At 46.9% G+C, this 25,328-nt stretch overlaps 1 protein-coding gene across 2 annotated transcripts in view; it reads left to right on the forward strand.

Moving 5' to 3' along the window:
- Positions 1-6,411: 6,411 nt before the first annotated feature.
- Positions 6,412-25,328, forward strand: part of atp7b (ATPase copper transporting beta) — an 80,568-nt gene continuing 61,651 nt past the window's right edge. Inside the window, exons 1-5 of one of the 2 annotated variants that reach the window (XM_033022278.1) lie at positions 6,412-6,770; positions 16,745-17,960; positions 19,499-19,720; positions 21,067-21,227; positions 23,498-23,659. In XM_033022278.1, coding sequence (XP_032878169.1) covers positions 6,636-6,770; positions 16,745-17,960; positions 19,499-19,720; positions 21,067-21,227; positions 23,498-23,659 — 1,896 coding nt within the window. In that variant the 5' untranslated portion in view covers positions 6,412-6,635. The remainder of the gene's footprint in view (positions 6,771-16,744; positions 17,961-19,498; positions 19,721-21,066; positions 21,228-23,497; positions 23,660-25,328) is intronic. The other variant, XM_033022279.1, reaches the window with a different exon arrangement.

Raw genomic sequence — 25,328 nt, forward strand, 5'->3', positions numbered from 1 at the left:
CCAAAGGAGGAAGTTGAGGCAGGTACTATCACACCATTTAAAATGTTGGGCAGGCACATGGATAGGAAAGGTTTAGAGAGATATTGGCCAAACACAGGCAAATAGAACTAGCTTAAATGGGGCATATGGTCAGCATGGACGAGTTGGGCTGAAGGGCCTGTTTCCATGCTGCGTGACTCTATGACTACAAGTAGATACAATTATGAGAGGCATAGATAGGGTAGACAGTTAGAACCTTTTTCCCAGGGTGGAAATATCAAAGACTAGAGGGCATACCTTTATGGTGAGAGGAGCAAAGTTTAAAGATGAGTGCGGCAAGTTTTTTTACACAAAGAGTGGCGAGTGCCTGGAACGCACTTCCGGGGGTGGTGGTGGTGGAGGCAGGTATGATAGTGGTGTTTAAGAGGCGATTAGATACAGTGCCCTCCATAATGTTTGGGACAAAGACCCATCATTTATTTATTTGCCTCTGTATTCCACAATTTGAGATTTGTAATAGAAAACAATATCATGTGGTTAAAGTGCACATTGTCAGATTTTAATACATTTTGGTTTCACCATGTAGAAGTTACAGCAGTGTTTATACATAGTCCCCCCAGTTCAGGACTCCATAATGTTTGGGACACAGCAATGTCATGTAAATGAAAGTAGTCATGTTTAGTATTTTGTTGCATATCCTTTGCATGCAATTACTGCTTGAAGTCTGCGATTCATGGACATCACCAGTTGCTGGGTGTCTTCTCTGGTGAGGCTCTGCCAGGCCTGTATTGCAGCCATCTTTAGCTTATGCTTGCTTTGGGTGCTAGTCCCTTTCAGTTTTCTCTTCACCATATAAGAGGCATGCTGAATTGGGTTCAGATCGGGTGATTGACTTGGCCACTCAAGAATTTACCATTTTTTAGCTTTGAAAAACTCCTTTGTTGCTTTAGCAGTATGTTTGGGATCATTGTCTTGCTGTGGAATGAACCGCCGGCCAATGAGTTTTGAGGCATTTGTTTGAACTTGAGCAGATAGGATGTGTCTATATACTTCAGAATTCATTATGCTACTACCATCAGCAGTTGTATCATCAATGAAGATAAGTTAGTCAGTACCTTCAGCAGCCACACATGCCCAGGCCATAACACCCCCACCACTGTGTTTCACAGATGAGGTGGTCTGCTTTGGATCTTGGGCAGTTCCTTCTCTCCTCCATACTTTGTTATTGCCATCACTCTGATATAAGTTAATCTTCATCTCATCTGTCCACAAGACCTTTTTCCAGAACTGTGGTTGCTCTTTTAAGTACTTCTTGGCAAAGTGTAAGCTGGCCATCCTATTTTTGCAGCTAACCAGTGGTTTGCATCTTGCAGTGTAGCCTCTGTATTTCTGTTTACTGTGTGGAAAAGTTGCCCCTCATGTTCCTATTAAATCTTTCCTCTCTCACCTTAAACCTATGTCCTCTCATTCTTGATTCCCCTTCCCTGGGTAAAAGACTGTGCATTCACCCCATCTATTCCCCTCATGATTTATATTTATGTATAGTTTTTTCTATGACTGGGTATCATGCCACAAAAGCTTTTCACTTTGCCTTGGTACATGTGACAATAATGAACTAAACTAAACTAAACTAGACCTCTATAACATAATGCTGATTTAGAATTGTTTTAAGGTAGACAAAAATGCTGGAGAAACTCAGCGGGTGAGGCAGCATCTATGGAGCGAAGGAATAGGTGACGTTTTGGGTCGAGACCCTTCTTCAGATTTGTTCTAATAGCATTTGGCCGCTGAACGGCACCGCTTACAGTGGACGGAGTCCATACCCAGCTCCCCGTAGCCTCTCATTCGTGTTCTCTGAGAGCTTGTAGCTGTGGTCGCGGCCAAATAAATGGCTCGAGTGTTTGGGTAACGAGATTCTCATGGTCATCGTGTGACTCTAATATTCATTCCGTTAATAAAGTCTGTGCTCTGCTGGTCATGTGAACATGACTCCTGCACTGACTGTGGGATATGCATTGTGAGCTGTTGTACTGGGGGCTAGACGCTGCTGTATTACCTGACCATGTACGGTGCCTTATACATCTCAAGACCAAAGCGTCAAACACCAGGCATCTTCCCTGTGAGTTTCTCTTTCCTGTTTGATTCCTTTACTGTGAACGTTTTACAGTTCTGTTCAGAATAGTGTGAACATGTTTACAACTCAGTTTAAGTGAGAATTGTATTTACATTTTTCATTATTATCTAGTTCAGTTTTTATTTTCCAATATTCTATGTTCTGTTGGTTTAATTATTGGTTCATCCGTCTGATTTGATTGTCATCACATGGGCAGCAGCAGTCTGGTTTATTGCAAATAAAACTTGCGTCTATATTTGTTGTATTCTTGGTAAAGAGCATTGCTCAGACATTGGTTTTTGTGCAAATTAAAAATATATAACGGCTTACTGGCGGGATTACAGCTCCAAACATTCCCCATCAGGAAGGTAAAGTTTTAAAAGTTTAAAAAATAAAATATTCCTTTGAGTTTGAATTATAATTTTGTTTTCTCTTTTCTCTATTTATTTTTTTCTTCAGCTCAGAGGATATTGGTAGACGGGTGGGGCAGAGGGATTGGATTTAATTATTGGATACGATGAGCACAGATACAAGATGATTCATTTAGGACAGGGAGGTGGGGGTGGGGGTGACTCCAGCAGTTTGTGTATTGGTTTAATACTCTCCGGGCCTGACATGTGATGTCTATCCTCTCCACAATCCTGACTTCTAGGCTTTCTCCATTTCTGTGGCTCACCGTCCTTGTACAAGAGCGTGGACCCAGTTTAAGAGTCTAGAGTGCTTAATTGTCAAATATACCAGGAATGGAACAATTAAATTCTTACTTGCTGCACCTTAATAGTCCCATAAATGCAATAACACACAGATAATTATCCAATAATCAATAAGACAATAAATTAATAACCGTAACACTGGCAAACCATAATAGTGCAAAATTGAAGTCTATAGTGCAACCAAAGACACAGTCCATAGAAGATCACAGTTGCTGAGGTTAGTGTTGTGCAGTGTTCAAGAGCCTGATGGTTGCTGGGAAGAAGCTGTTCTTGAACCTGGAGGTCACTGTTTTCAGGCTCCTGTACCTTCTTCCCGATGGTAGCAGCGAGATGAGAGCGTGGCCAGGGTGGTGTGGGTCTTTGATGATGCTGGCTGCCTTTTTGAGGCAGCGCCTCCTGTAGATCCCTTCGACCGGGCAGTGTCCACCACTCTCTGTAGTCTCCTTCGTTCCTGGGCGTTTGAGTTACTGAACCAGGCCGTGATGCAACCAGTCAGTATGCTCTCTACCTGGAGAAGTTCAATAGAGTATTTGGTGACATCCTGAATCTCCTCAATCTTCTGAGGAAGTGGAGCTTTGTCTATTTAATCATTTTAACTTTTGCTGTTGAGATTAATGGGCCAATGGTCACAAGGGTTTGACGGTGCTTTTGGTGCTGTGAATATCTCCACTTCTAACCTCCCAGAGCCACAGTCATACTGACCGCTGGTATCTCCACATTGCTTCTCCTTGTGTGTCTGTCTTCACTTGGAGTAAAAAACATACAAGAGCACACTCAAGTGCTACTTCATTGGTAGACACTTGTGTTATCCAGAGTTCTCACCAACTCAGTGCACATGTTAATTCACTGGAAGTCAGACTGCATTGGGCACTAGTCAGCACTGGCAGGTTAGTGCTGCAATTAAGACTATTCACCCTGAAATCAATGAAAATGGATTATATGGATGGTTACAAAAATAGCACATAAAAATATCCAAACCAAGAGGGCAAATCGATTTTAATTCAGATTAGTGTGAGGCGGTTTGGGAAGTCAAACCAGGGCAGGACTTTAACAATGAATGGCAGGGCTCTGATGAGTGTTGTTGAGCAGAGGGATCTACATAGTTCCTTGAAATTGGCATCACAGGTAGATCGTGTGGTCAAGAAGGCTTTCATCTATCAGGGAATTCAGTATAGAAGTTGGGACATTAAATTAGTTGTACAAGACATTGGAGAGGCCATATTTGAGTACTCTATTCCGTTTTGGTCACTCTTCTATGCCGTTAAGCTGGAAAGAGTGCAGAACAGATTTACAAGTACGTTGCCAGCATTTGAGGGCCTGTGCTAGAGGAAGAGGCTGGATACATTGTATTTTTTTCTTTCCCCTTGAATCTAGGAGGCTGGAGGATGATCTTATAGAGGATTGTAAAATAACGAGGGGCATAGATTGTGTGAATAACCCGAGTCTTTTTCCTAAAGTTGGGGATCAAGAACCAGGAGACACAGGTTTAGATTCAGCCTGTTTCAGCCTAGATCCCTGCCTGTTTCAAAAAATCTATAATTGTACCGGTACCTAAAAATGCCTCCCCAGCCTGTCTGAATGACTACCGTCCGGTGGCCCTTACCTCGGTAATCATGAAATGCTTTGAGAGGCTGGTGAAGAAACACATCTGCGCCTTCCTCCCTCAGAACATGGACCCGTTGCAGTTCGCATACCGTCCGAACAGATCCACGGACGATGCGGTCTCCCAGGTCTTGCACACCGCTCTCTCCCATCTGGACATCCAGAAGGGGGGCTACGTGAGGATGCTGTTCAGTTCAGCCTTCAACACGATAGTCCCCACCAGACTGGCCGGGAAGCTAATGGAATTGGGGCTCAACACCTCCCTGTGTGCCTGGGTCCTGGACTTTCTCACCGCCAGGCCCCAGGTAGTCAAGATGGGAGGGAATACATCGAAGTCCCTCACCCTGAGCACAGGATCGCCCCAGGGTTGCGTCCTCAGCCCCCTATTGTACTCCCTGTACACACATGACTGTGTGGCTAGGTTCAGCTCCAACTCAATAATTAAATTTGCTGATGACACTGTGGTGGTGGGCCTGATCTCAGACAACGATGAGAAGGCCTACCGGGAGGAGGTGGCTGATCTAGCACTCTGGTGCCAGGATAACAGCCTCCTCTTGAACATCAAAAAAACGAAGGAGCTGATCATGGACTTTAGGAGGGCACATCATCCGAGGACTTACACTCCATTGAGGATAAATGGGGATCCTGTGGATAGGGTGAACTGTTTTAAATATCTGGGAGTCCACATCTCCGAGGATATGACATGGGCATCACACGCCTCAGCACTCGTGAGTAAGGCAAGGCAGCGCCTTTACCACCTCAGGCAATTGAGGAAATTCATAGTGTCTCCGAGGATCCTCCAATGCTTCTACGCAGCGGTGGTGGAAAGCATCTTGTCCGGGAACATTACCATCTGGTTTGGGAATTGCTCTGCCAAGGACAAGAAGGCTCTGCAGAGAGTAGTGCGTTCGGCCGAACGCACTATGGGAACATCACTCGCCCCCCTGCAGGAACTATACATCAGGAGGTGCAACTCATGAACCAACAATATCATGAGAGACCCCTTCCACCCCTGCAACGGACTGTTCCAGCTGCTATGGTCAGGCAAACGCCTCCGTTGCCATGCGGTGAGAACGGAGAGGTTGAGAAGGAGTTTCTTCCCAGAGGCCATTCGGTCTGTAAACGCCTATCTCACCAGGGACTAACTCCACTGAACGTTTTTCCTTCCATTATTTATTATGTAAAGGTATATGTGTGTTATGATTGTGTTTATAGTTTGTTTGGTTGTTTGTCTTTTTGCACAAAAGTCCGCAAGCATTGCCACTTTCATTTCACGGCACATCTCGTATGTGTATGTGACAAATAAACTTGACTTGACTTGAAAGTGAGAGGGCAAAGATTTGAAAGGGATCTGAGGGGCAATTTTTTTTCGCACTGTAGCTGGTGGGTATGGAACGAGCTGCCAGAAGAGGTAGTTGAGGCAGGTACAATAACAATGTTTAAAAGACATTTGGAAAGGTTTAGAGGAATATGGGTCAAACGTGGGCAAATGGGACCAGCTTGGATGGGGGATCTTGGTTAGCATGGATGAGTTGGGCTGAAGGGCCTGTTCCATGCTCTATGACTCTATGACTCACAGTGTGTTCATTTGAGTTGATCCCACACACCTGCTGTGGCTTACAAATCCTTTTGTTCACTACACCACTTGAGATTGGACTCTAGTAACTGCTCGGGAGACAAACAATTCACGTTAAACCTTTGCTTCAAGATAATTGTGAAAGAGTTTTCATACTGCTGTCAGAAACCAAATCTGTTGATTAAGATGATTGTGTGTTATTGTCAGTATTGAGTGATCTGAATGTTTGGAATGAAAGCTTTGGCGCCGAGCTGCAGAAGTTTGGAGTTTGTTCACAGTCGATTATTGTTTACTGATACTGCGGCAACAAGGCTACACAAAGCGCTGGGTGCAGGCAAGTAGAGGACACAGCGCTGGGTGGAGGCAAGTAGAGGACAAAGCGCTGGGTGGAGGCAAGTAGAGGACACAGCGCGGCCCCACGTTTCCCAGTCAGTGTCGGGACTCGGGGCTGTCGGTTTGACCGGCCAGTCATTGAACCGTGTGACCAAAGCAGGAAAAGTCGGCCAATGTGTGCGGCGGGTGGAGCTTGGTATTTGTTTAACTGCGTGGTCAGGGCACTTTTGTTAACCTGGACCCCACGGGAAGAACGTGCCCTGTAAATGCCACAAACCAGGATCTCTCTGTCTTCTGGCCACCAAGTGGGAAGGCAGCGATGAAGGTTGTGAAGACAGGTTGTGAAGTGGCAGCTGGTGATTCCTCAACGCCTGCATCTGGGTCTGCAGCCCAGCGAGAGACCAAAGCCTCACAGGTGGGTGATCCGGGCAAGGAGGCGGCGACTTCAAATCAGGTCAGTGTCACACCATAGCTCTTGGAACAGCCACATATACAACAATACACTAGGATTAGGAAGGTTCATCTCGGAATATTGTTGGAGAATAGATCTCATCGATAATTAACGTCTGCTATTGGGCAAATATTGATCAATCTCCTATTTTCTCCGACTGGATAGCAGCACGCAACCCCGGTACACGGGACAATGAGCTAAATGAGGCTACCCCTGCACTGTGTCTTGTTTTGTAAACCAGCATCTGCAGTTCCTTGTGTGCCTACATTTAATATGGGTTCAGGTCAATTATTTGTGGGAGGAACTGTTCTGCTTGTTATGTGCAGTTATCTATTAATGTCATTGGTCTTTGTCCGAAGGCTTCAGAAGCAATGGTCAAAGGTTCACAGATACTGAGAGAAGGGCAGAGAGAGCAGTAATCACCATCTCTGATGGTTCATGTTTCAGGCAACTGCTAGTGGTTAGAATTGTAATAAATATTCTTCAGAACCAAATTATAACAGGTAGAGCAGATTCGATCTGCCAAATGGTCTAATTCTTCTCCTATGACTTATAACAGGTAGCTTTGTGTGGGTCATGGTTAATGTACAAGACAGTGTCAAAACAGAGGGGGCTGAGTGAGAACAATGTCACAAGGCCTGTGTTTCACAACTGGTGATGTGCTCTGTCACTGGAGTAGAGCTGCAGTGAGTCTCAGAATGAATCCGAGAGTCACAGCGTTACAGAGCGGTGCAGCACGTAAACAGGCCCTTCGACCCACCTTATTCATGCTGACCAAATTGGTATACCGAGCTCGTCTCGTGCCCGCATTTGGCCCACAACCCTCTAAACTCTGCCTACACCCTATACCTGGCCAGTATTACAGAACAGATACGAATGACTTTAAAATATTGTTCCTATTTTGGTAAGAATTAAGGTGTGATCAAAAGAATACACATCAACAATAAAACCGTGACAAGAGATGTTTGCAGAATGATTGCAATAAAAAGAAAGATGAAAATAAAGTTATGGAAGCAGATACAATTGTGGCATTTAAAAGACACTTGACCAAGGGGGACCAGTTGTGCCCCGTCCCCTCAACGCGCGGTTGCGGTGGGGGTGGCGGCCTGCAGCGTCATACACACACACTAACCACCCCCCACACTAACTAACAAACCCCGACACACACACACACACGCACACACACGCTAACTACCCCGCTTGCTATTATATTAATATTATTCATTCGATCCTTTTACCTCATCCCCGCCCTATCCACTCACGCATAGCCCCCAACTCGCAGGCGCGTCTGGAGAGGGAGGGGGAGTAGAGAGAGAGGGCAGAGAGAGAGGGGGGAGAGACAGGCAGAGAGGGGCAGAGATAGAGAGAGGGGCAGCGACCCTCTCTGAGAGAGAGGGGGGAGAGGGGAGGGGGAGTAGGGTGGAGGGGGGAAAAGGAGGAGGAGGGGGGCATTTGGATAGGAAGACATTTGGATAGGAAGGGTTTCGAGATATGTTAGCCAAAAACTTGCTGTAGAAACAGGTAGAACCCTGTGAAATCTCAAAATCTGCATCCTATCATTTTGAGAATATGTAGCCTAGCCCCAATAATACACCAATTCTTTACGGGTCTTAGATTTTTCAGCAAATTACTCTGAACCATTTTTTTCACTAAACGTATGCCTTCACTACAAAAGAAGACACAAAGTGCTGGAGTAACTCGGGTGAGGCAGCGTCTCTGGACAACATGGATAGATGATGTTTTGGGGTCGGGACCCTTCATCGAACTGAGCTAGATCGAGTAGTTCAAGACATGGGCATTGTGAAGCACAGACTCGGCCTATTTGCTTCCCCCGATTCAATCCAGCAGACGAGATCTACTAGCAAAAGCGGTAAAACTAGAGACAAGAAGTTGTGATAGTGTTTTTTAAACAGAACAACAAGATTCAGATTCAATCTTTATTGTCATTGTGCAGTGTACTGTACAGAGACAACGAAATGCAGTTAGCATCTCCCCCAGAAGAGCGAACATAGAATAATGGAAGTAAAATATATATATGTACATAGTGCAATTATTCTGGGGGAAGGAGTGTCCGGGGGGGGGGGGGGGGGGGGACTGGCAATCATCAAGGTGCAGAGTTAAGTTGTGTAACAGCCGCAGGGAAGAAGCTGTTCCTGGACCTGCTGGTCCGGCAACGGAGAGACCTGTAGCGCCTCCCGGATGGTAGGAGGGTAAACAGTCTGTGGTTGGGGTGAGAGCAGTCCTTGACGATGCTGAGCGCCCTTCGCAGACAACGCTTGCTTTGGACAGACTCAATGGAGGGGAGCGAGGAACCGGTGATGCGTTGGGCATATTTCACCACCCTCTGCAGTGCTTTCCGGTCGGAGACAGAGCAGTTGCCATACCATACTGTGATACAGTTGGTAAGGATGCTCTCGATGGTGCAGCGGTAGAAGTTCACCAGAATCTGAGGAGACAGATGGACCTTCTTTAGTCTCCTCAGGAAGAAGAGACGTTGGTGAGCCTTCTTGACCAGAGTTGAGGTATTGTTGGTCCAAGACAGGTCATCAGAGATGTTGACCCCCAGAAACCTGAAGTTGGAAACACGTTCCACCTCCGTCCTGTTAATATGGATGGGGGTGTGCGTGCCACCCCTAGACCTTCTGTAGTCCACAATGAGATCCTTGGTCTTCTTGGAATTAAGGGCCAGGTTGTTGTCAAAAATTTTACATAAAAAGACTCAAAGTGCTGGAGTAACTCAGCGGTCAGGCTGTTGTTCATTGACTACAGCTCACTGTTCAACACCAGCATTCCCTCCAAACGTATCATCAAACTTGGGGGGAAAAGATCCAAAATGGCACGCTGAGTTACTCCAGCACTTTTTGTGCTTTTTTTTGTAACCAGCATCTGCAGTTCCTTCTGTCCAGTAAGTCGTCACTACATTCTGGACAACCATGCGTGTTTCTCTCTTCAGCAAAGATATTACTTATTGAACTATCTTTAAAACACCTATTTGTTCAGACCAAATGTATTTGTTTCTAATAATCTACTTTCGTGCAGACTGGGTTGAGTCTATAAGTGTCTTGGGCTCTATAGAGGCTGGGATGTTTCTCACAGGATGGTGAGGGGGCAGTATTTCTGAGTGAGCTCTGGCAGTGAGGGGTCGGGGTGGGCAGGGAAAGCTGGTGCAGGTCCACACAGTGCTGTGGGCTATGTCAAGATGGTCAAGAATGTTTTATTATTACCTGTCCCGAAACGGAACAATGACATTCTTTCTCGCAGCAGTGCAACCGATATGTAAACACAGCACTCTGTAAATCCTGAAATAAACAACAACAAATAGTTCAGTATCTAAAAAATACAAACAGAATAGTAGTGCGAAGTCAAAAATAATGTCCCCAAGTCTATGTAGTTCGAAACCTATTTGGCGGCTGTAGTGTTTAATAGCCAGATGGTTATAAGGAAGAAGCTGCTCCTGAACTCGGACGTTAGAGTTTTCAGGCTCGTTAAGGGCCTGTCTCATTTTTGCGTCATTTACGCGACATGATTTAAGCATCATCATTTACGTGTCACGACGCATGGCGGCGTAGGCAGTCACGCACGGTCACGCGGGGCGCCCCAGGATTTTAGGATTCACAAAATCTTCGCACGCCTCCTGCATGACACGCAAATGATGCCCAAGTGGGACAAGCCCTTTAAACTTCTTCCCAATGGCAGGAGAGAGATGAGAGTGTGGCCAGGGTGGTGTGGGTCTCTGATGATGATGACTGCCTCTTTAAGGCAGCGACTCCTCAATGGTGGGGAGGCTGAGGTATAGCTGTGTCCAACCCTCTGCTTGAAGACCCCCCCCCCCCCATGGTGCAGTGGCGGCACAGTGGGGCAGCGGGGGGGGGGGGGGGGGGGGGGGGGGGGGTGAAATTGAGAACAATATGGAGAGAATGAAGTTGGATTAGATCAGTGTAGGTTTCCGTGCTCTATCTCTGTTTCTCGATCCCATAGAATGTGGTTCATTTTTATTTTCTTGCACCCAATTTAGCAAAATGAGCCAAATCAGTGTAAGTATGTTATTAATAGAGTTTAAGAAGGAACTGCAGCTGCTGGAAAATCGAATGTACACAAAAATGCTGGAGAAACTCAGCGGGTGCAGCAGCATCTATGGAGCGAAGAAAACAGGCAACGTTTCGGGCCGAAACCCTTCTTCAGACCCTGTTATTAATAGAGTACTGAAATAGGAAACCGAGGGTGATGGCTGTATGGAACGAATTGCCGGAGGAGGTAGTTGAGGCTGGCCTAATAACAACATTTAAAGACATTTGAGCAGGTACATGGATAGGAAATGTTCAGAGGGATATGGGAAAACGTGGGCAGGTGGGACTAGTGTACAGTAGATGGGCATTCTGGTTGGCATGGACAGGTTGGACCAAAGGGTCTGTTTCCGAGCTGTGCGACCCTATGACTAAGTAAATGACTATACATTTTCCCACATTCCTAATGCAGTTACTGTTCTGCACATCCCAATCTATGGTTCCCAGTGCTGTAACCGTGTATTCAGCACTTTGGCCATTGTTTGTTGCACAACCTGTTATACCTGTGTACTATGTATAGTTTGATCTGACTGGGTAGCACACGAACAAAGCTTTTGACTTTATTTCAGTATCGGTGAGATTAAGCAACCAACAGCAATACAAATAATATCCTTGTGTTGGTCATGTGGCAGTTGTCAACCTGGCTCGTCAGCTCGATCTCTGATAAATAAACACTTTCCCTGTTGTTAGTTTGAGGGGACATACATTTATCAAAGCAGACTTTCATGGTACAAAACCAAAGTCCATGGAAGATCATAGTTGCTGAGGTTAGTGTTGTGCAGTGTTCAACAGCCTGATGGTTGCTGGGAAGAAGCTGTTCTTGATCCTGGAGGTCACGTTTGTTTTAGTTTATTGTCACGTGTACCGAGGTACAGTGAAAAGCGGTTGTGGCGTGTTAAGCAGTCAGCTGAAAGATAATACATGATTACAATGGAGCCATTTACAGTGTATAGATACATGATAAGATAAAGGCGATCGCATTTAGTGCAAGATAAAATCCAGTCAAGTCCGATTAAATATAGTCACAGGGTCTCCAATGAGGTCGGTAGTTGCCCAGAACCGCTCGCTAGTTGTTGATAGAATGGTTCAGTTGCCAAGTGTCGAAGATTGTGTCTGAAGAAGGGTCTCGACCCGATACGTCACCTAGTCCTTTTCTCCAGAGATGCTGCCTGAACCGCTGAGTTACACCGTTTTTTTGAGTCTATCTTTGGTTTAAACCAGCATCTGCAAATCCTTCCTACACAGACTGGTTTGTGTAATGGTCCACAATTCCCTGCAATTTCTTGTGGTCTTGGATGGAGCTGTTCCCAAACCAAGCTATGATGCATCATGATAAAATGCTTTCTACAGTGAATTTGGCGGTGAGTGTTGTTGGGGGCATGCTGAACTTCCTAAGCCTTCTAAGGAAGTAGAGGCATTGATGTGTTTTCTTGGCCATTGCTTCTATATGGGTGGTCTAGGACAAGTTGCTGGTGATATTTACCACTAGGAACCTGAAGCTTTCAACCATCTACTAAGATCTAAATCTACTAAATATACCTTCTTCCCGATGGTAGCAGCGAGATGAGAGCGTGGCCAGGGTGGTGTGGGTCTTTGATGATAGTGGCTGACTGTTTGAGACAGCGTCTCCTGTAGATCCCTTCGATGGTGGGGAGGTCAGTACCTGTGATGGACCTTCGGTGGTGGGGAGGTCAGTACATGTGATGGACCGGGCAGTGTCCACCACTCTCTGTAGTCTCCTTTGTTTCTGGGTGTTTGAGTTACTGAACCAGGCCCTGATAGAGCAAATGGAGAAAGGTGGAGTAATTTTTAAATGGAGAAAGCTGTTGGTTCAGAAGGACCAGGGAGGGATTCCTTGCGCTTGAATCACTACCAGTTAACACACAGGTGATGTAAGGAATCGGGAAGCGGGGCACGCGGGTCTATACTGAACGAAGATCAGAGTACAAGAGTAGAGATGTATTGCTCCAATTCTTTGACGTCCTGGTCAGATCAAATTTGGAGTACAATATCCAGTCTAATTAAAAACAGACCGGAGGAACTCAGCGAGTCAGGCAGCATCTGTGGAGGGAATGGACAGATGACGTTTTGATTCGAGACCCCTCTACAGATCCTCGGAGCTGCTTGCGAGGGAGGTGCGGTTTAAGCCTGTCAGGCTGACCTGGATCGTGTTCGCTATCCATAGTCGATTTGAAGCATAACTTTACTCAAAACCAGGATCAAAATCCAGAGTTTTGTTGTATTTTCACTGAAAAATGGACAGTGATCTGAAAGCAAGGGCTTAGTCCTCGTTCCCTTCTGCAATGTAAACTTTTGTCAGCGCTTAATATTCCAGGCAAGCAGATCACACAAAACAATTCTTAAGATTCACTGAGAATCTTGTGATGCTGCGTAATAACTGAGCATGGTTCATTAAAGTCATCGTAAAACCGCATGCCTGTTATTAGGTATTTTGGCACGACTTCCAAGGGCTGATGAGGTACATTGAAGTTTAATTGCTTGATATAAAGGGAATATGCAAATGCATACTTAGATTCATTTTGAAGCCTTTAGCCTGTGAGACCGTGCGCTGGGGAAATCACAGTGCAACCTGCGTGGAGATTACCGGGAGGAACTCGTGTAGAGTGTGGGTATTTCCCAACCAGTGGGGCATAATTACTCTAATTACACACAAACAAACAGCAGCCCAGCATTTACCATTCTGCTTTCCTCGTCTATCCACTTTAACCATTTGGGATCTATTATGGTAATGCAGTTACATTAAAAAAAAAAGAGAGAAAAGCCACCACTGGAAAGTCTTGAGTAAAACACAAAGTGCTGGAGGAACTCAGCAGGCCAGGCAGCATCTGTGGAGGGATTGGGTCGATGACGTTTCGGGTCGGGACCCTTCTTCAGACGGAAGGAGTTGAGGAGGGGGGGTGGCTGGAAAAGAGAGGTGGGGTGGGGCAAAGCCTGGTGAGTGATAGGTGGATATAAGTGAGGGCATGGGCGGAAATTGCTTTTAAAACATGGGGCGGGGGTGGGGGGGGGTGAACAATTGTCTGGCGGCCCGATGACAAATGTGCATGACAACTAACAATTTTATCTCCTCTCATCAAAAGTTTCTTTATATATGTTTTTGTGAGTTTGTGAAAAATGTACGTGTGTTGTTTTCTCCCTCTCCCTCTCCCTCTCCCTCTCCCTCTCCCTCTCCCTCTCCCTCTCCCTCTCCCTCTCCCTCTCCCTCTCCCTCTCCCTCTCCCTCTCCCTCTCCCTCTCCCTCTCCCTCTCCCTCTCCCTCTCCCTCTCCCTCTCCCTCTCCCTCTCCCTCTCCCTCTCCCTCTCCCTCTCCCTCTCCCTCTCCCTCTCCCTCTCCCTCTGTTTAATTTAGTGTTATTTATCACATTGTAGCTTTTGAAAGATTTAAGCGGGTATCGGACGGTCGTTAAGGGACCGTGGACAGGTACAGGTACAGCCCATCATTCACCCACATTATTTAATAATTTTTACCCATCATTTAGGGAAAATGATGGGTAAAAATGACCAAATAACGTGGGTGAATGAGTGACTGTACCTGCATGCCAGGAAGCCCTTGCTCACGGTCCGGACCCTTAATGACCGTCCGAACAGTCCGATACCCGTTTAAATCTTTCAAAAGCTACAATGTGATAAATAACACTAAATAAAACTGAAGCAAATAAAGGCAAACAGATGAACTAACCTTGGAGAAGAGAGAGAGAACAACACACATAAACTTTTCACAAACTAACAAAAACATACATAAATAAACTTTTGATAAAGTAACAGAAATAAACATAAACATACTTAATTTTTAAAAATTTATATAACATTCCAAAATGATGGGTAAAAATGACTAAATAACATGGGTGAATGAGGGGCTATACCTGCACACCAGCTCGACCACTGGATCCCTTGATGACCCTCCGATACCCGTTTAAATCTTTCCCATCCACCAATACATCCAAAGTTCACAAAGGGTCTGAAGAAGAGTCGTTTCGGGTTTCAACATAGATGCTGCATCTTCTCTACATGGGTGCTGCGACACAGTGGGTGAGGCAGTATCCCATAGATGCTGCCGCACCCGCTGATTTCCTCAGCATTTTTGTCTGCCTCCAAAGTTCAAATGGTAATTATACTCGCATCAGACAGTTTTAAGAAATTCTCACGTGAATTTTATTCAAAGGAACGCATCAGTAATACTTGAAGGTTAAAACACAATTATATTTACTGAGGAATGCATATCGATGCATTGGTTGGTGGCACATCAAAATAACAGTGTTAATACGATGTTAACAGTAGCAGATAACAAGCCATAACAGTGACAGTTAACACATCGTTTTTGTCTCAGAGGAATGAAGTGAGTACTGCAGAACTCCAATCGTTCTGCAGTACTCATTAAAGCCGAGGGCTTTTCAAAAATGTAAAATTCCAAGGCGGATTTGCTTTTGCTGCAATCTATTTTGTGTATTGTATTAAGAATGGATGAGCGTTTATCATTACCAAAGGATGACATTTAATTATAGTCTGAGCCAGCTGACCATGCATGTGGCCACGACTCCGCAGATAGATGGGAACTGATTGCAAAATACATGTTTCACAAAACATGGGGGGGATTGTCCCCCACCTCTCAAAACATGGAGGGGACGCCCCCCCCCCCCGGGATTTCCGCCCATGGGCGGGGGAATGATTGGCAGATGGGTGGCGTAAGTGACAAAGGCTGGAGGTGTAAAGGAGTAAAAAGGGATAAGAAGAGTAGGAGTGAAATGTAAAGCCGGAGGGAGGGATATGGTTGGAAGGGAATGGTGGGGGGGGGGGGGGCGCAAGAGGGGGATGGAAGGGAAATGTGGGACTGGGGGATGGGAAATAAGCGTATGGAGGAGGGGACAGGAGCAAGGTGACGGGGGGGGGGGGCGGGGGGGTGGGAGATGGTGGGGGCTGTGTATGTGCACGTGGGTGGGGGAGGGGCAGGGCGGGGATGGCGGGAGAGATGTGTGTTCATCGGGGTGAGGGAGGGGGTAGAAGATGGCGGGACAACGTGCGTGTGACATTTGGAGCTCAACGCGAAAATGTGACATCTTCCATTCCTCTCCAAAGTGTACCTCATTGAGTGATGGCACGCTCTGTTTGTAACGCACCATAAGATGCACCTTATGTCCATATGACGGAACAATTGTCATTCATGTACGCTCCTGGAGCGAAAGGACAAAGGGGTATCTGCACCAGCTCTAGCCCCCCACGGTGGTCTTTGCCTGGCCAGTTTCTGCAGTGACCACACCAAGCTTCAATGTGCCCCCAGCACTGTCCACAGAAGATCATAGTTGCTGAGGTTAGTGTCGTGCAGTGTTCAACAGCCTGATGGTTGCTGGGAAGAAGCTGCTCTTCAACCTGGAGGTCACGGTTTCTCTCCATTCTTTGCTACTCGGAGAGCAGGAGGGTGAGGGGCGATCTCATAGAGGTGTATAAAATGACGGGGAGAATGGATAGGATGAATGCACACTCTTTTACCCAGAGTAGGGGAATCAAGAACCAGAGAGCATTGGTGACAGAGGAAAGATTTAATAGGAACCTGAGGGAAAACTTTTTATATGGAACGAGCTGCCAGAGGAGGTAGTTAAGCAGGTACTATAACAATGTTTATAAGACACTTGAACAGGTAAATGATAGGATAGGTTTAGAGGTATACGAGCCAAATGCTGGAATGTGGGACTAGCTCAGGTGGGGCATCATGGTCGGCATGGGCGAGTTGGGCCGAAGGGCCTGTTTCCATGCTGTCTGACACTCTGACTCTGTTCCCACAGGAGGTGACTGGGCCAGTGTGGGAAGCTGTACCTGGCCATTGGTCGTCTCGTTCTGCAGATTGAGCTTGGGTGAGGGATTCCTTGAGATAACCGTACACCGTTCTCTCTCCTTCAGGTACCTTTGGTGAAACACAATGGAACTTCTGTCTACACGTGTGTGGAACAAAGGCCGAGGAGTGCGCGGCAGGCCGTGGCGGGGGTTGAATTGGAGGCCAACCTGAGTGAACCCGTGCCTCTGCCCGCTGGGATCAGGACTGCCTGTGTCCGTGTTGTTGGCATGACCTGCCATTCATGTGTGCAGTCAATACAGACCCAGCTGTCCAAACAGAAGGGGATTGTGGGCATCGAGGTGTCTCTCGCAGAGAGCAATGCCACGGTGTGGTACACCCCCTCAATCATCTCCATTCAGCAGGTATGTGAGGCCATTGATGACATGGGGTTCGAGGCGACCCCACCGCTGGAGAAGGAGGCTGGCGGAGCGGGCGAAGCGGTGGTCAGCTTGCGGGTGGAAGGCATGACCTGCCTCTCGTGCGTCAGCCTGATCGAAGGCAAACTCGGGAGGCTGCAGGGTGTGCTGGAAGTCACCGTCTCCCTGAGCAACCGGCGGGCAGTAATCATGTACCAGCCTCGTCTCATCCACCCAGAGCAGCTGCAAAGGCATATTAATGAGGCGGGATTCAAAGCCGCCATCGAGAGCAGGACCAGCTCTGCCAAACGAGCTCTGAACAATTCCATAAGCTCACAAGATGGAAAGCGCAACCAGTCGCCAACGCCCAAGGACAGAAGGCCAGGCGTGGCCAGGAGCCTTGTGATGGTGAATTTCCACATAGAGGGCATGCACTGCAGGTCCTGTGTGTCCAACATTGAGGGGACAGTCAGGGAGCTGCCAGGGGTACAGAGCATCTCAGTGTCTTTGGAGGACCAGAAAGCTATAGCAGAATACAACCCTCTCCTGACAAATCCAACATTACTAAAGTCAGTTATAGAGGCTCTACCACCAGGGAAATTTAAAGTACATCTTCCCGATGGGATGAAGATGGTAAGTGAGACTTCATTCCCAATTTCCAACACGCCATTACTGCAGCAACCAGGAGGTACCTCTGCTCAACACCCTCAACCCCCCGCTCGTGCTGAGGTTGACACTGGAGGGATGACTGATAATTCTTGTGTCCAGTCAAGACAGAGTGAGATCTCACAAAGGAAAGATGTGAAATTGATTCATGTGTTACCGGCCAATGAGCTGGGAATGATCCACTTTGACCCAGCAGAGACAAAGACGGAGCGACTGAACACGGCTGTAAATGCAACAGCGTCTGTGTCCTCCCTATCTGGTACGAGCACTCTATCCTCATTTATCTGCTTAATGTTTGAAACTACACTTCAGTGGACATTGCTTCAGTGCAATGTTTTAAACGAGCAAAGTTATATGTTACGTCTTTGGGAGATGGAATATAAGAGGGAAGACACACAGTTAAGACCCTTGGCAGCATTGATGTACAGAGGGATCTTGGGGTCCGAGTCCACAGTTAGATAGTGGTAAAGAAAGCATACAGTATGCTTGCCTTCATCGGTCAGGCCTTTGTGTATAAGAGTCAGGATGTCATGTTACAGCTCTATAGGACTTTGGTTAGGCTGCATTTAGAGCATTGTGTGCAGTTCTGGTCACTCCCATTACAGCAAGGATGTGAAGGCTTTGGAGAGGGTGCAGAGGAGATTCACCAGAATGATGCCTGGATTAGGAAGCATTAGCTAAGGGGAGAGGATGAACGTTTCCTCTGGAATGTTAGAGGTTGCGGGGGGATCTGATAGAAGTATATAAAATTATGATGGGCATAGATAGGGTAGACAGTCAGAACCTTTATCCAGGATGGAAAAAGATCAAATACTAGAGGTTGTAGCCTTAAGGTGGGAGGGGCAACGTTTAAAGATATGCGAGGCAAGTGTTTTTAAGGGTGGTGGGTGCCTGGAATGTGCTGCCGGGGCTGGTGGTGCAGCCAGATACAAGAGTGGCATTTAAAGGACTTTTGGATAAACATTTGCAGGGAATAGGGGTATGGATTGTGTGCAAGCTGGTAAGAGTTGGTCTTGGCATCGTATTTGGCACAAACATGGGCTGAAGGGCCTGTTCTTGTGCTGTACTGTTCTGTGGCTTATGTTCTATCAAGTCAACTACTCTACTACTGCCTAGAAACAGCAAAGAAGTTCCACATTGCTGAGTTTGTCTCTTGTTCCTGCATTTCCCATAACAGCGCGGTTCTGGTCAGTTCTGTTGTTGGTGAGACCACACTTGAAGTACTGTGTGCAGTTCTGGTCGCCCAGCTACAGGAAGCATGCCATTATGCTGGAGAGAGTGGAGAAGAGCCTGGACTTGTGGGCTCGAGTTACAGGGAGAGGTTGGATAGGCTGGGCCTTTTTTCTTTGGAGTGTTGGAAGCTGAGGGGTGACCTTATTGAGGTGTACAAGATCATGAGGGGCACGGATAAAGTGAAGAACACTCACGGTCTTTTTCCCCAGGGGAGAGATGTAGGAACTCGGGGGCAACCTTTTCACTCAGAGGGTAGTCTGTATTTGGATTGAGCTGCCAGAGGAACTTATACAAGAGGATAATGACTCCCAAAAGACATTTGGACAGATATATGGATAGGAAGGATTTAGAGGGATATGGGCCAAATGCAAGCAAATGGGACTAGCCCAGCACACCAACTTGGTTGGCATGGACAAGGTGGGCCGGAGGGCTTATTTCTGTGCTGCACAGATCTATGACTCCATAACTTGTTTCTTTCCATGAAAGGCATTGGTAAAAAGTTACATCTCACTGACCCAGACCATAGATACTGCTGGCATGAATAACTAATTTTGATAATTTTAGCAGAGTCTTCAAGACATTCCACTGCAAAACGAAAAGGTCCCTCTGTTGAGAGTTTGAAGCTCGTATTGCCAACTGATGACTGTGACCTTGAATTTCTACCATTCATGGACATACCCAGTGACCACAGCTTTGAGAAGGTGGAAAAATGTTTTGTGCAGATCACTGGTATGACTTGTGCTTCCTGTGTGGCCAATATTGAAAGAAATCTTCAAAAAGAAGAAGGTGAGCAGTGGATTTTATGCTGCCTATAGGTTCAATGAAGCATGTTAGACAGTCTAATTAAGTGTGTTTTTTTTCCAGCACTGAAAAAAATGGAATGAGAAAGATGTTTCTGTTATGCCATTGGGAGCCATTATGCCATTTGCACTCTGTATGTTGAGGGCTCTTGTTGGCTCTCAGTCCTGAGCAAAGATTCTAGAGGAGCAAGATAGACCACTCCTACGAAATCCAATGGCTCCTCTAGAATCTTTGGTCCTGAGTCAGACAGCCAGAGATCAACACATATATGTAAAACACACAATGCTGGAGGAAGTCAGTGGGTCAGGCAGCATCTGTGGAGAGACTGGATGGATGACGTTTATGGGCTGGGACCCTTCTTCAGACGGGTTCATTCCACCCACTGATGCTGCCTGACCTGCTGAGTTAATTTGGCACTTTGTGTTTTTCTCAAGACTCCAGCGTCTGCAGTTCCTTGTGTCTACTTGCAGGCAGAACCATATTTAGTGCAACCCTGTGACAATGCTACATTGTCCGGGGCCTCGGATGAACACTTCAACTTTTGGATTGAACACTAGATTATGACCCTGGTTCCAAGATCAAACCGTTGGATGATCAGCCATGATCATATCGAATGGCGGTGCAGGCTCGAAGGGCCAAATGGCCTACTCCTGCACCTATTTTCTATGTTTTCTATGTTTCCCCAGGGTGGGGGAGTCTAAACATAGAGAGTATTAGGTCAAAGGGAGAGGAGAAAGATTTAAAAAGGGTCCTGATACACAGCATATAAAAGGCAGGTACAAGGATAGGAAAGGTTTAGAGGGATATGGGCCAAATGTGAGCAGGTGGGACTAGTATAGATGGTAACTCATTCATCATGGACATATTGGGCTGAGGGATCTGTATCTGTGGCTTATAGCTCTATGATTCTATCAATCTGCAGCTGTGGGCTGGTCTTGGTGTGAACATGGACAAAAGAGGTGAATTCCAAAGGTGAGAATGAGAGAATATGAGAGAACGATGTTACTGAACCCTGGTACATTGATGCCATGGGATATCAAGGATATTTGTCCACTGCCGGGACTCATTCCCAGCACTGAGGAACGTGTGCTTGTTGTTTGCAGTCAGTCCAGCCCCTGGTCGTTCCTGTAGGGATCCGTCGGGATGGTGCTCTAGTCCAAACGCCTGCTCTTTACCCTGGTACAGGTGTGGGGATGGCCTGCTTGCCTTACTTTGCCCATTTTATGGGCTACTTCAGTCCACATGCATTGATTTATAACCAGCTTGACATTTTGCCAGCTGTTTTCTACTGAATATAAAGTACAATTTGAAATGTAATGGATGTGTTTTAGGTATCCATTCTGTTCTGGTGGCACTGATGGCGGGAAAAGCAGAGGTGAAATATTATCCGGATATCGTCCAACCTGCTACCATTGCTGAATTCATCACAGAGTTAGGTTTTGGAGCAACTGTGATACAAGACGAGCCCTCAGCTGGGAAACTGGTGCTTAACGTAAGTATGTTTCATGACTAATGAAGCAGGGATCATAACTGTTTGAACAACTCATAGAGTCACACAGCACAGCAACAGACCCTCAGCCCAACTTGCCCACGCCGACCAAGATGCCCCATCTACAGCAGTCCCACCTGCCCGGGTTTGGCCCGTAACCCTCTGAATCTTTCCTATCCACGTGCCTGGCCATAGACTTATTGAAACTTCCTGTGGGGTGAGTTTCCAGTTTGGTAGCACTGTGGTTGATCTACGCGGAGTTCTAATCTGCCACTGCAGGTGATATATAATCCAGGGCTGAAAAACAAAGTAGGATGACGGAGTGAAACTATCCAGCTGCTCTTAAAACCCATCAGGTCTTTAGTGCTCTCAAGTAATCTAACCCTAATCTCCTCTCTTAACTCTCCTCTGAATGGCTGGGGTCACCATGGCTGGGACAAATAGGCGCCCGTCTCTTAGGCCCCCTTTGGTCATGGCTGGCCATGGGTGTCTCCAGGGTGCTATTCCCTATATGGAGGATGCCTGTGCGTGACTTTGTTTAACGTGGGGAGACTCGTGCACAGACAGCCACCTCACGGTCCTTGACAGATCTGGGTCGGGATCCAGTGGCATGGAGTCCAAGATGACCGGAGACCCTTTTCTGCTGCAGCCTTCATCCGCCTTCCCAGCCGTTGTGACCCTCCACTAAGGTCAGCCATCATCATCTGCCTGTTCCACCGTTGAGGTCTTGGCTGGATTGCTCTTTGTAAGAGGCCTCCCCCTCGACCTTACCCCCACGGGTGGCCCTACCAAGAGCATAGCTCCAGACGGCATCGCTCTCAGGATCTCAGGACCACACAAGCTTCTCCACCACGACAAGGTGACAGTCCACAGAGAAGATCCAGTACAAATATCAATAAAAAATTAAGCGACATTTATCAACAATTGGTTTCCATCAATATACTGCCCTTCCGTTTTGGTTTTGTGACCAATCAACTAATTTAATAAATTAAAAAGTATAAAATCAACTCATGTTAAAAATCAAACATGTGATGAAAATATTTACCAGACCATTAACCAAAGGAACGTGCCAGATTGCAGGACAATGTTGGTTCTCCCAGCCTTCGAGACAACAGTTCATGCAACAAGATTGGCTCACGCACATCAATAACTACTTCCTGTTGCGGGTAGGATCAGATAGAAGCTGTTTAACTTATCTTTTTCCTCCACAGATGCTGCCTGACCCGCTGAGTTACTCCAGCACTTTTTGTTCTATCTTGGGTATAAACCAGCAACTGTAGTTATTTGTTTCTACTGTTTATAAAGGTCTGACTGCCTAATTTAATTAATTTTATTTTTAAACTTTAGTAATCTTTTTGTAATAAAACTGAATTTAAAATTGAAGAGCTTAAGAATTAGACTTTGCGAGATCTGGTGTTCTATCTTATAGAGGTGTCAGTACGTTGTACCAGTGTGACCGATCACAATAAAGCACTGAGCCTCATGGTCGAGCCTGTATGAGAGACATTGAACAATGAATAATGGATACGCGCAGAACCCACAAACAAATAGATATTTTGTAACAATATAGATTTTTGATTTGCGTGTAGGTGTATCAACAGTGACACTGTTGGTGAATAGGCCCAGGGTTTAATTGTCTGATCGAAATCACTCTCATTTTTATTGGTGAAATGTTATGATGTTTAACAGATATGTAGGGAAGGAGACGGTACAGACGGGATAACATAGAACTAGTGTGAACTGGTGATCGATGGACTCGGTGGGCCAAAATGACTGTTTCCGTGCTGTATGTGCACAGTCGCTCTAAGCTCCCTCACATATTTCCCTGTCTCCTTGCTCTAAGCATCCCACCACCCATCTCCTTGCATTGAGACCATCCTACCACATATCTTGCACTGAGAGCATCTCACCACCATCCCCTTGTCCTGACCATTCTACCATCCATCTTGCCCTGAGCACCCCACCACCCATCCACAAAGAGTGAAGTGCAGGTGGCCAATCAACCCAGCATATCTTTGACACATGGGAGAAGATTGGATCCAACTAAACCCCAAATTCGAACTAAACTCTGAACTACGAACTGCGTTGATTGCACGAGGGCCTTGGGGCTTTGTTTTTGTCTTTGCACTACGTTTAAAAAATATATATATATATTAAACTTCTTGTTGCATCCACAGAGTACTATGTGAACAAACCTGCTGGAAGTAAGAATTTCATTCTTCTGTTTCAGGGCATACAACAATAATATTGACTCCATTAACCTCTACCATTAGATTACAGGAATGACCAGTGCTTCTTGTGCCCACACCATTGAGTCCAAGTTGACGAGAGTTGAGGGTGTTTTGTACGTGTCAGTGGCCCTGGCCACCAGCAGAGCCCACGTCACTCTGGACCCGGAGCTGCTGGGTCCACGGGACGTCGTCAGGATGATCCAGGTCGGTCCAACATGTTGACAAAGATCTTGTCTCTTGTCTGTGGTGTGGTTTAGCTTTACCTCTCTCCTACGGTAATGTGGGGAAGCCTGGAGCTGCTGGGAAGCCACACTGATGGCAGTTCTGGAGTTCTGTTCCCAACCCCATCTCTCCACAATAATGACAATGCTCACTGCCTATCTCTCCATTGCTTCACTGCCTTGAATCTTGCTGCTTTCTCTGCCTCTCACTGACGCCACCACTCCTCTCTAGGTCTTCCCCTTCACTCTCTTACTGCTGTCTGCCCTTTGGAACTGTCTTGTCAAACCATGGCCTGAAGGATATGTGTGGGGCAGAGTTTATATCCCGAGGGGCGGAAATCCCGGGGGAGGGCAGAGGGGACACGCCCCCCCCCCCCCATTTTTTGTAATCCGGATTTTAAAATCTCCGCTTTCCGCGAGACAGTGCAGGTGGGACTGCTGATCGAGGGCGCCGATTGGATGAGAGAGACATCAGTCGGCAGGCAATGGGGGCGGGACATGATAATTCAGCGCGATGATTGGAGGAGAGAAGTGTCGTTCAGAGGCGGAAGTAGGGGGGTGGGATGAGGATAGAGCGCGGTGATTGGAGGATGGAGACGTCCGTGCAGCAAATATCATAGGGCGGAGCTTGACTTGCATGCATAGGGTCATAGGTCACAAACAAAAAAACATTCTCGGCTGCCCAGGACACAGACCTGCGCCCCATCCGCAACCAAGAAGGATCCCGGGTCTCCGGTGCTGCAATCGCTGCCGAACCGCCACAGGACCATCCCCGTCCCCTCCCGAGTGCCCCCCCCATGCCCGGGGATGGCCAGAGACATCGGGAGTCGGACGGGAACGTTGCCCCCAGGCTCACAGCCAGCGCAGAGAAGCTGTGGTAAATCTAGCTCAACTCTGCCTGTCCCGCCAGGTTAACCTACAGCCCTGCCTGGACTTATGGGAACGACAGCCAGCGCGGAGAAGCAGTGCTAGCTCCACGGCTCCGGGCTGATGTCCCGTCAGTTCAGGCAGGGCTGTAGGTTAACCCGGCGAGACAGGCAGAGTTGAGCTGGATTCAGCACTTGTTCTCCGAGCTGGTCGTAAGCCTGGGTCGTCGTTCCCGTAATTACCTTCCACAGGACCCACGGCTGAAGCCTCCGAAGCCTCGCATATGTGTGTGAATGTGCGCATGCGCGCGCGGCCGCCAAGAAATTGTGTCCCCCCCATGTTTTGATAGCGATTTCCGTGCCTGCCGAGGGCGGTGGGTGCCCGGAAGTTCTCCTTTCCATGTTCTCTAGAGATGACCCACTTAGTTACTCCAGCACTTTGTGTCTTTTTTCACCTTGTATGCATTGCATAGTTTGTGTGTGGGAATCATAAAGATATCTACTGTCTACTCTGTCAACAAGGTGTCCTGTGCGTTGCTGCCTTCAACCCTCTTCATATCTTTCTCTCGTTCATTTCTCCTTCACTCCCCGTACACCAGTCATCACTTCACTGTCCTCCCTTCCTTTCCCAATGCTTCTTTCCTTCCTCACAATGATGCCAACCTTAGAACCACTGAGGGAGCCATTTCCTTTCCAATAACTTTCTCATTGGGGAAGACATATTAGGAGACACCAGAAATTGCAGGCGCTGGAATCATGAGCAAAACACAAAGTGCTGGAGGAATT

This window comes from Amblyraja radiata, chromosome 6 (genome assembly GCF_010909765.2).
Source record: "Amblyraja radiata isolate CabotCenter1 chromosome 6, sAmbRad1.1.pri, whole genome shotgun sequence".
Taxonomy (NCBI): domain Eukaryota; kingdom Metazoa; phylum Chordata; class Chondrichthyes; order Rajiformes; family Rajidae; genus Amblyraja; species Amblyraja radiata.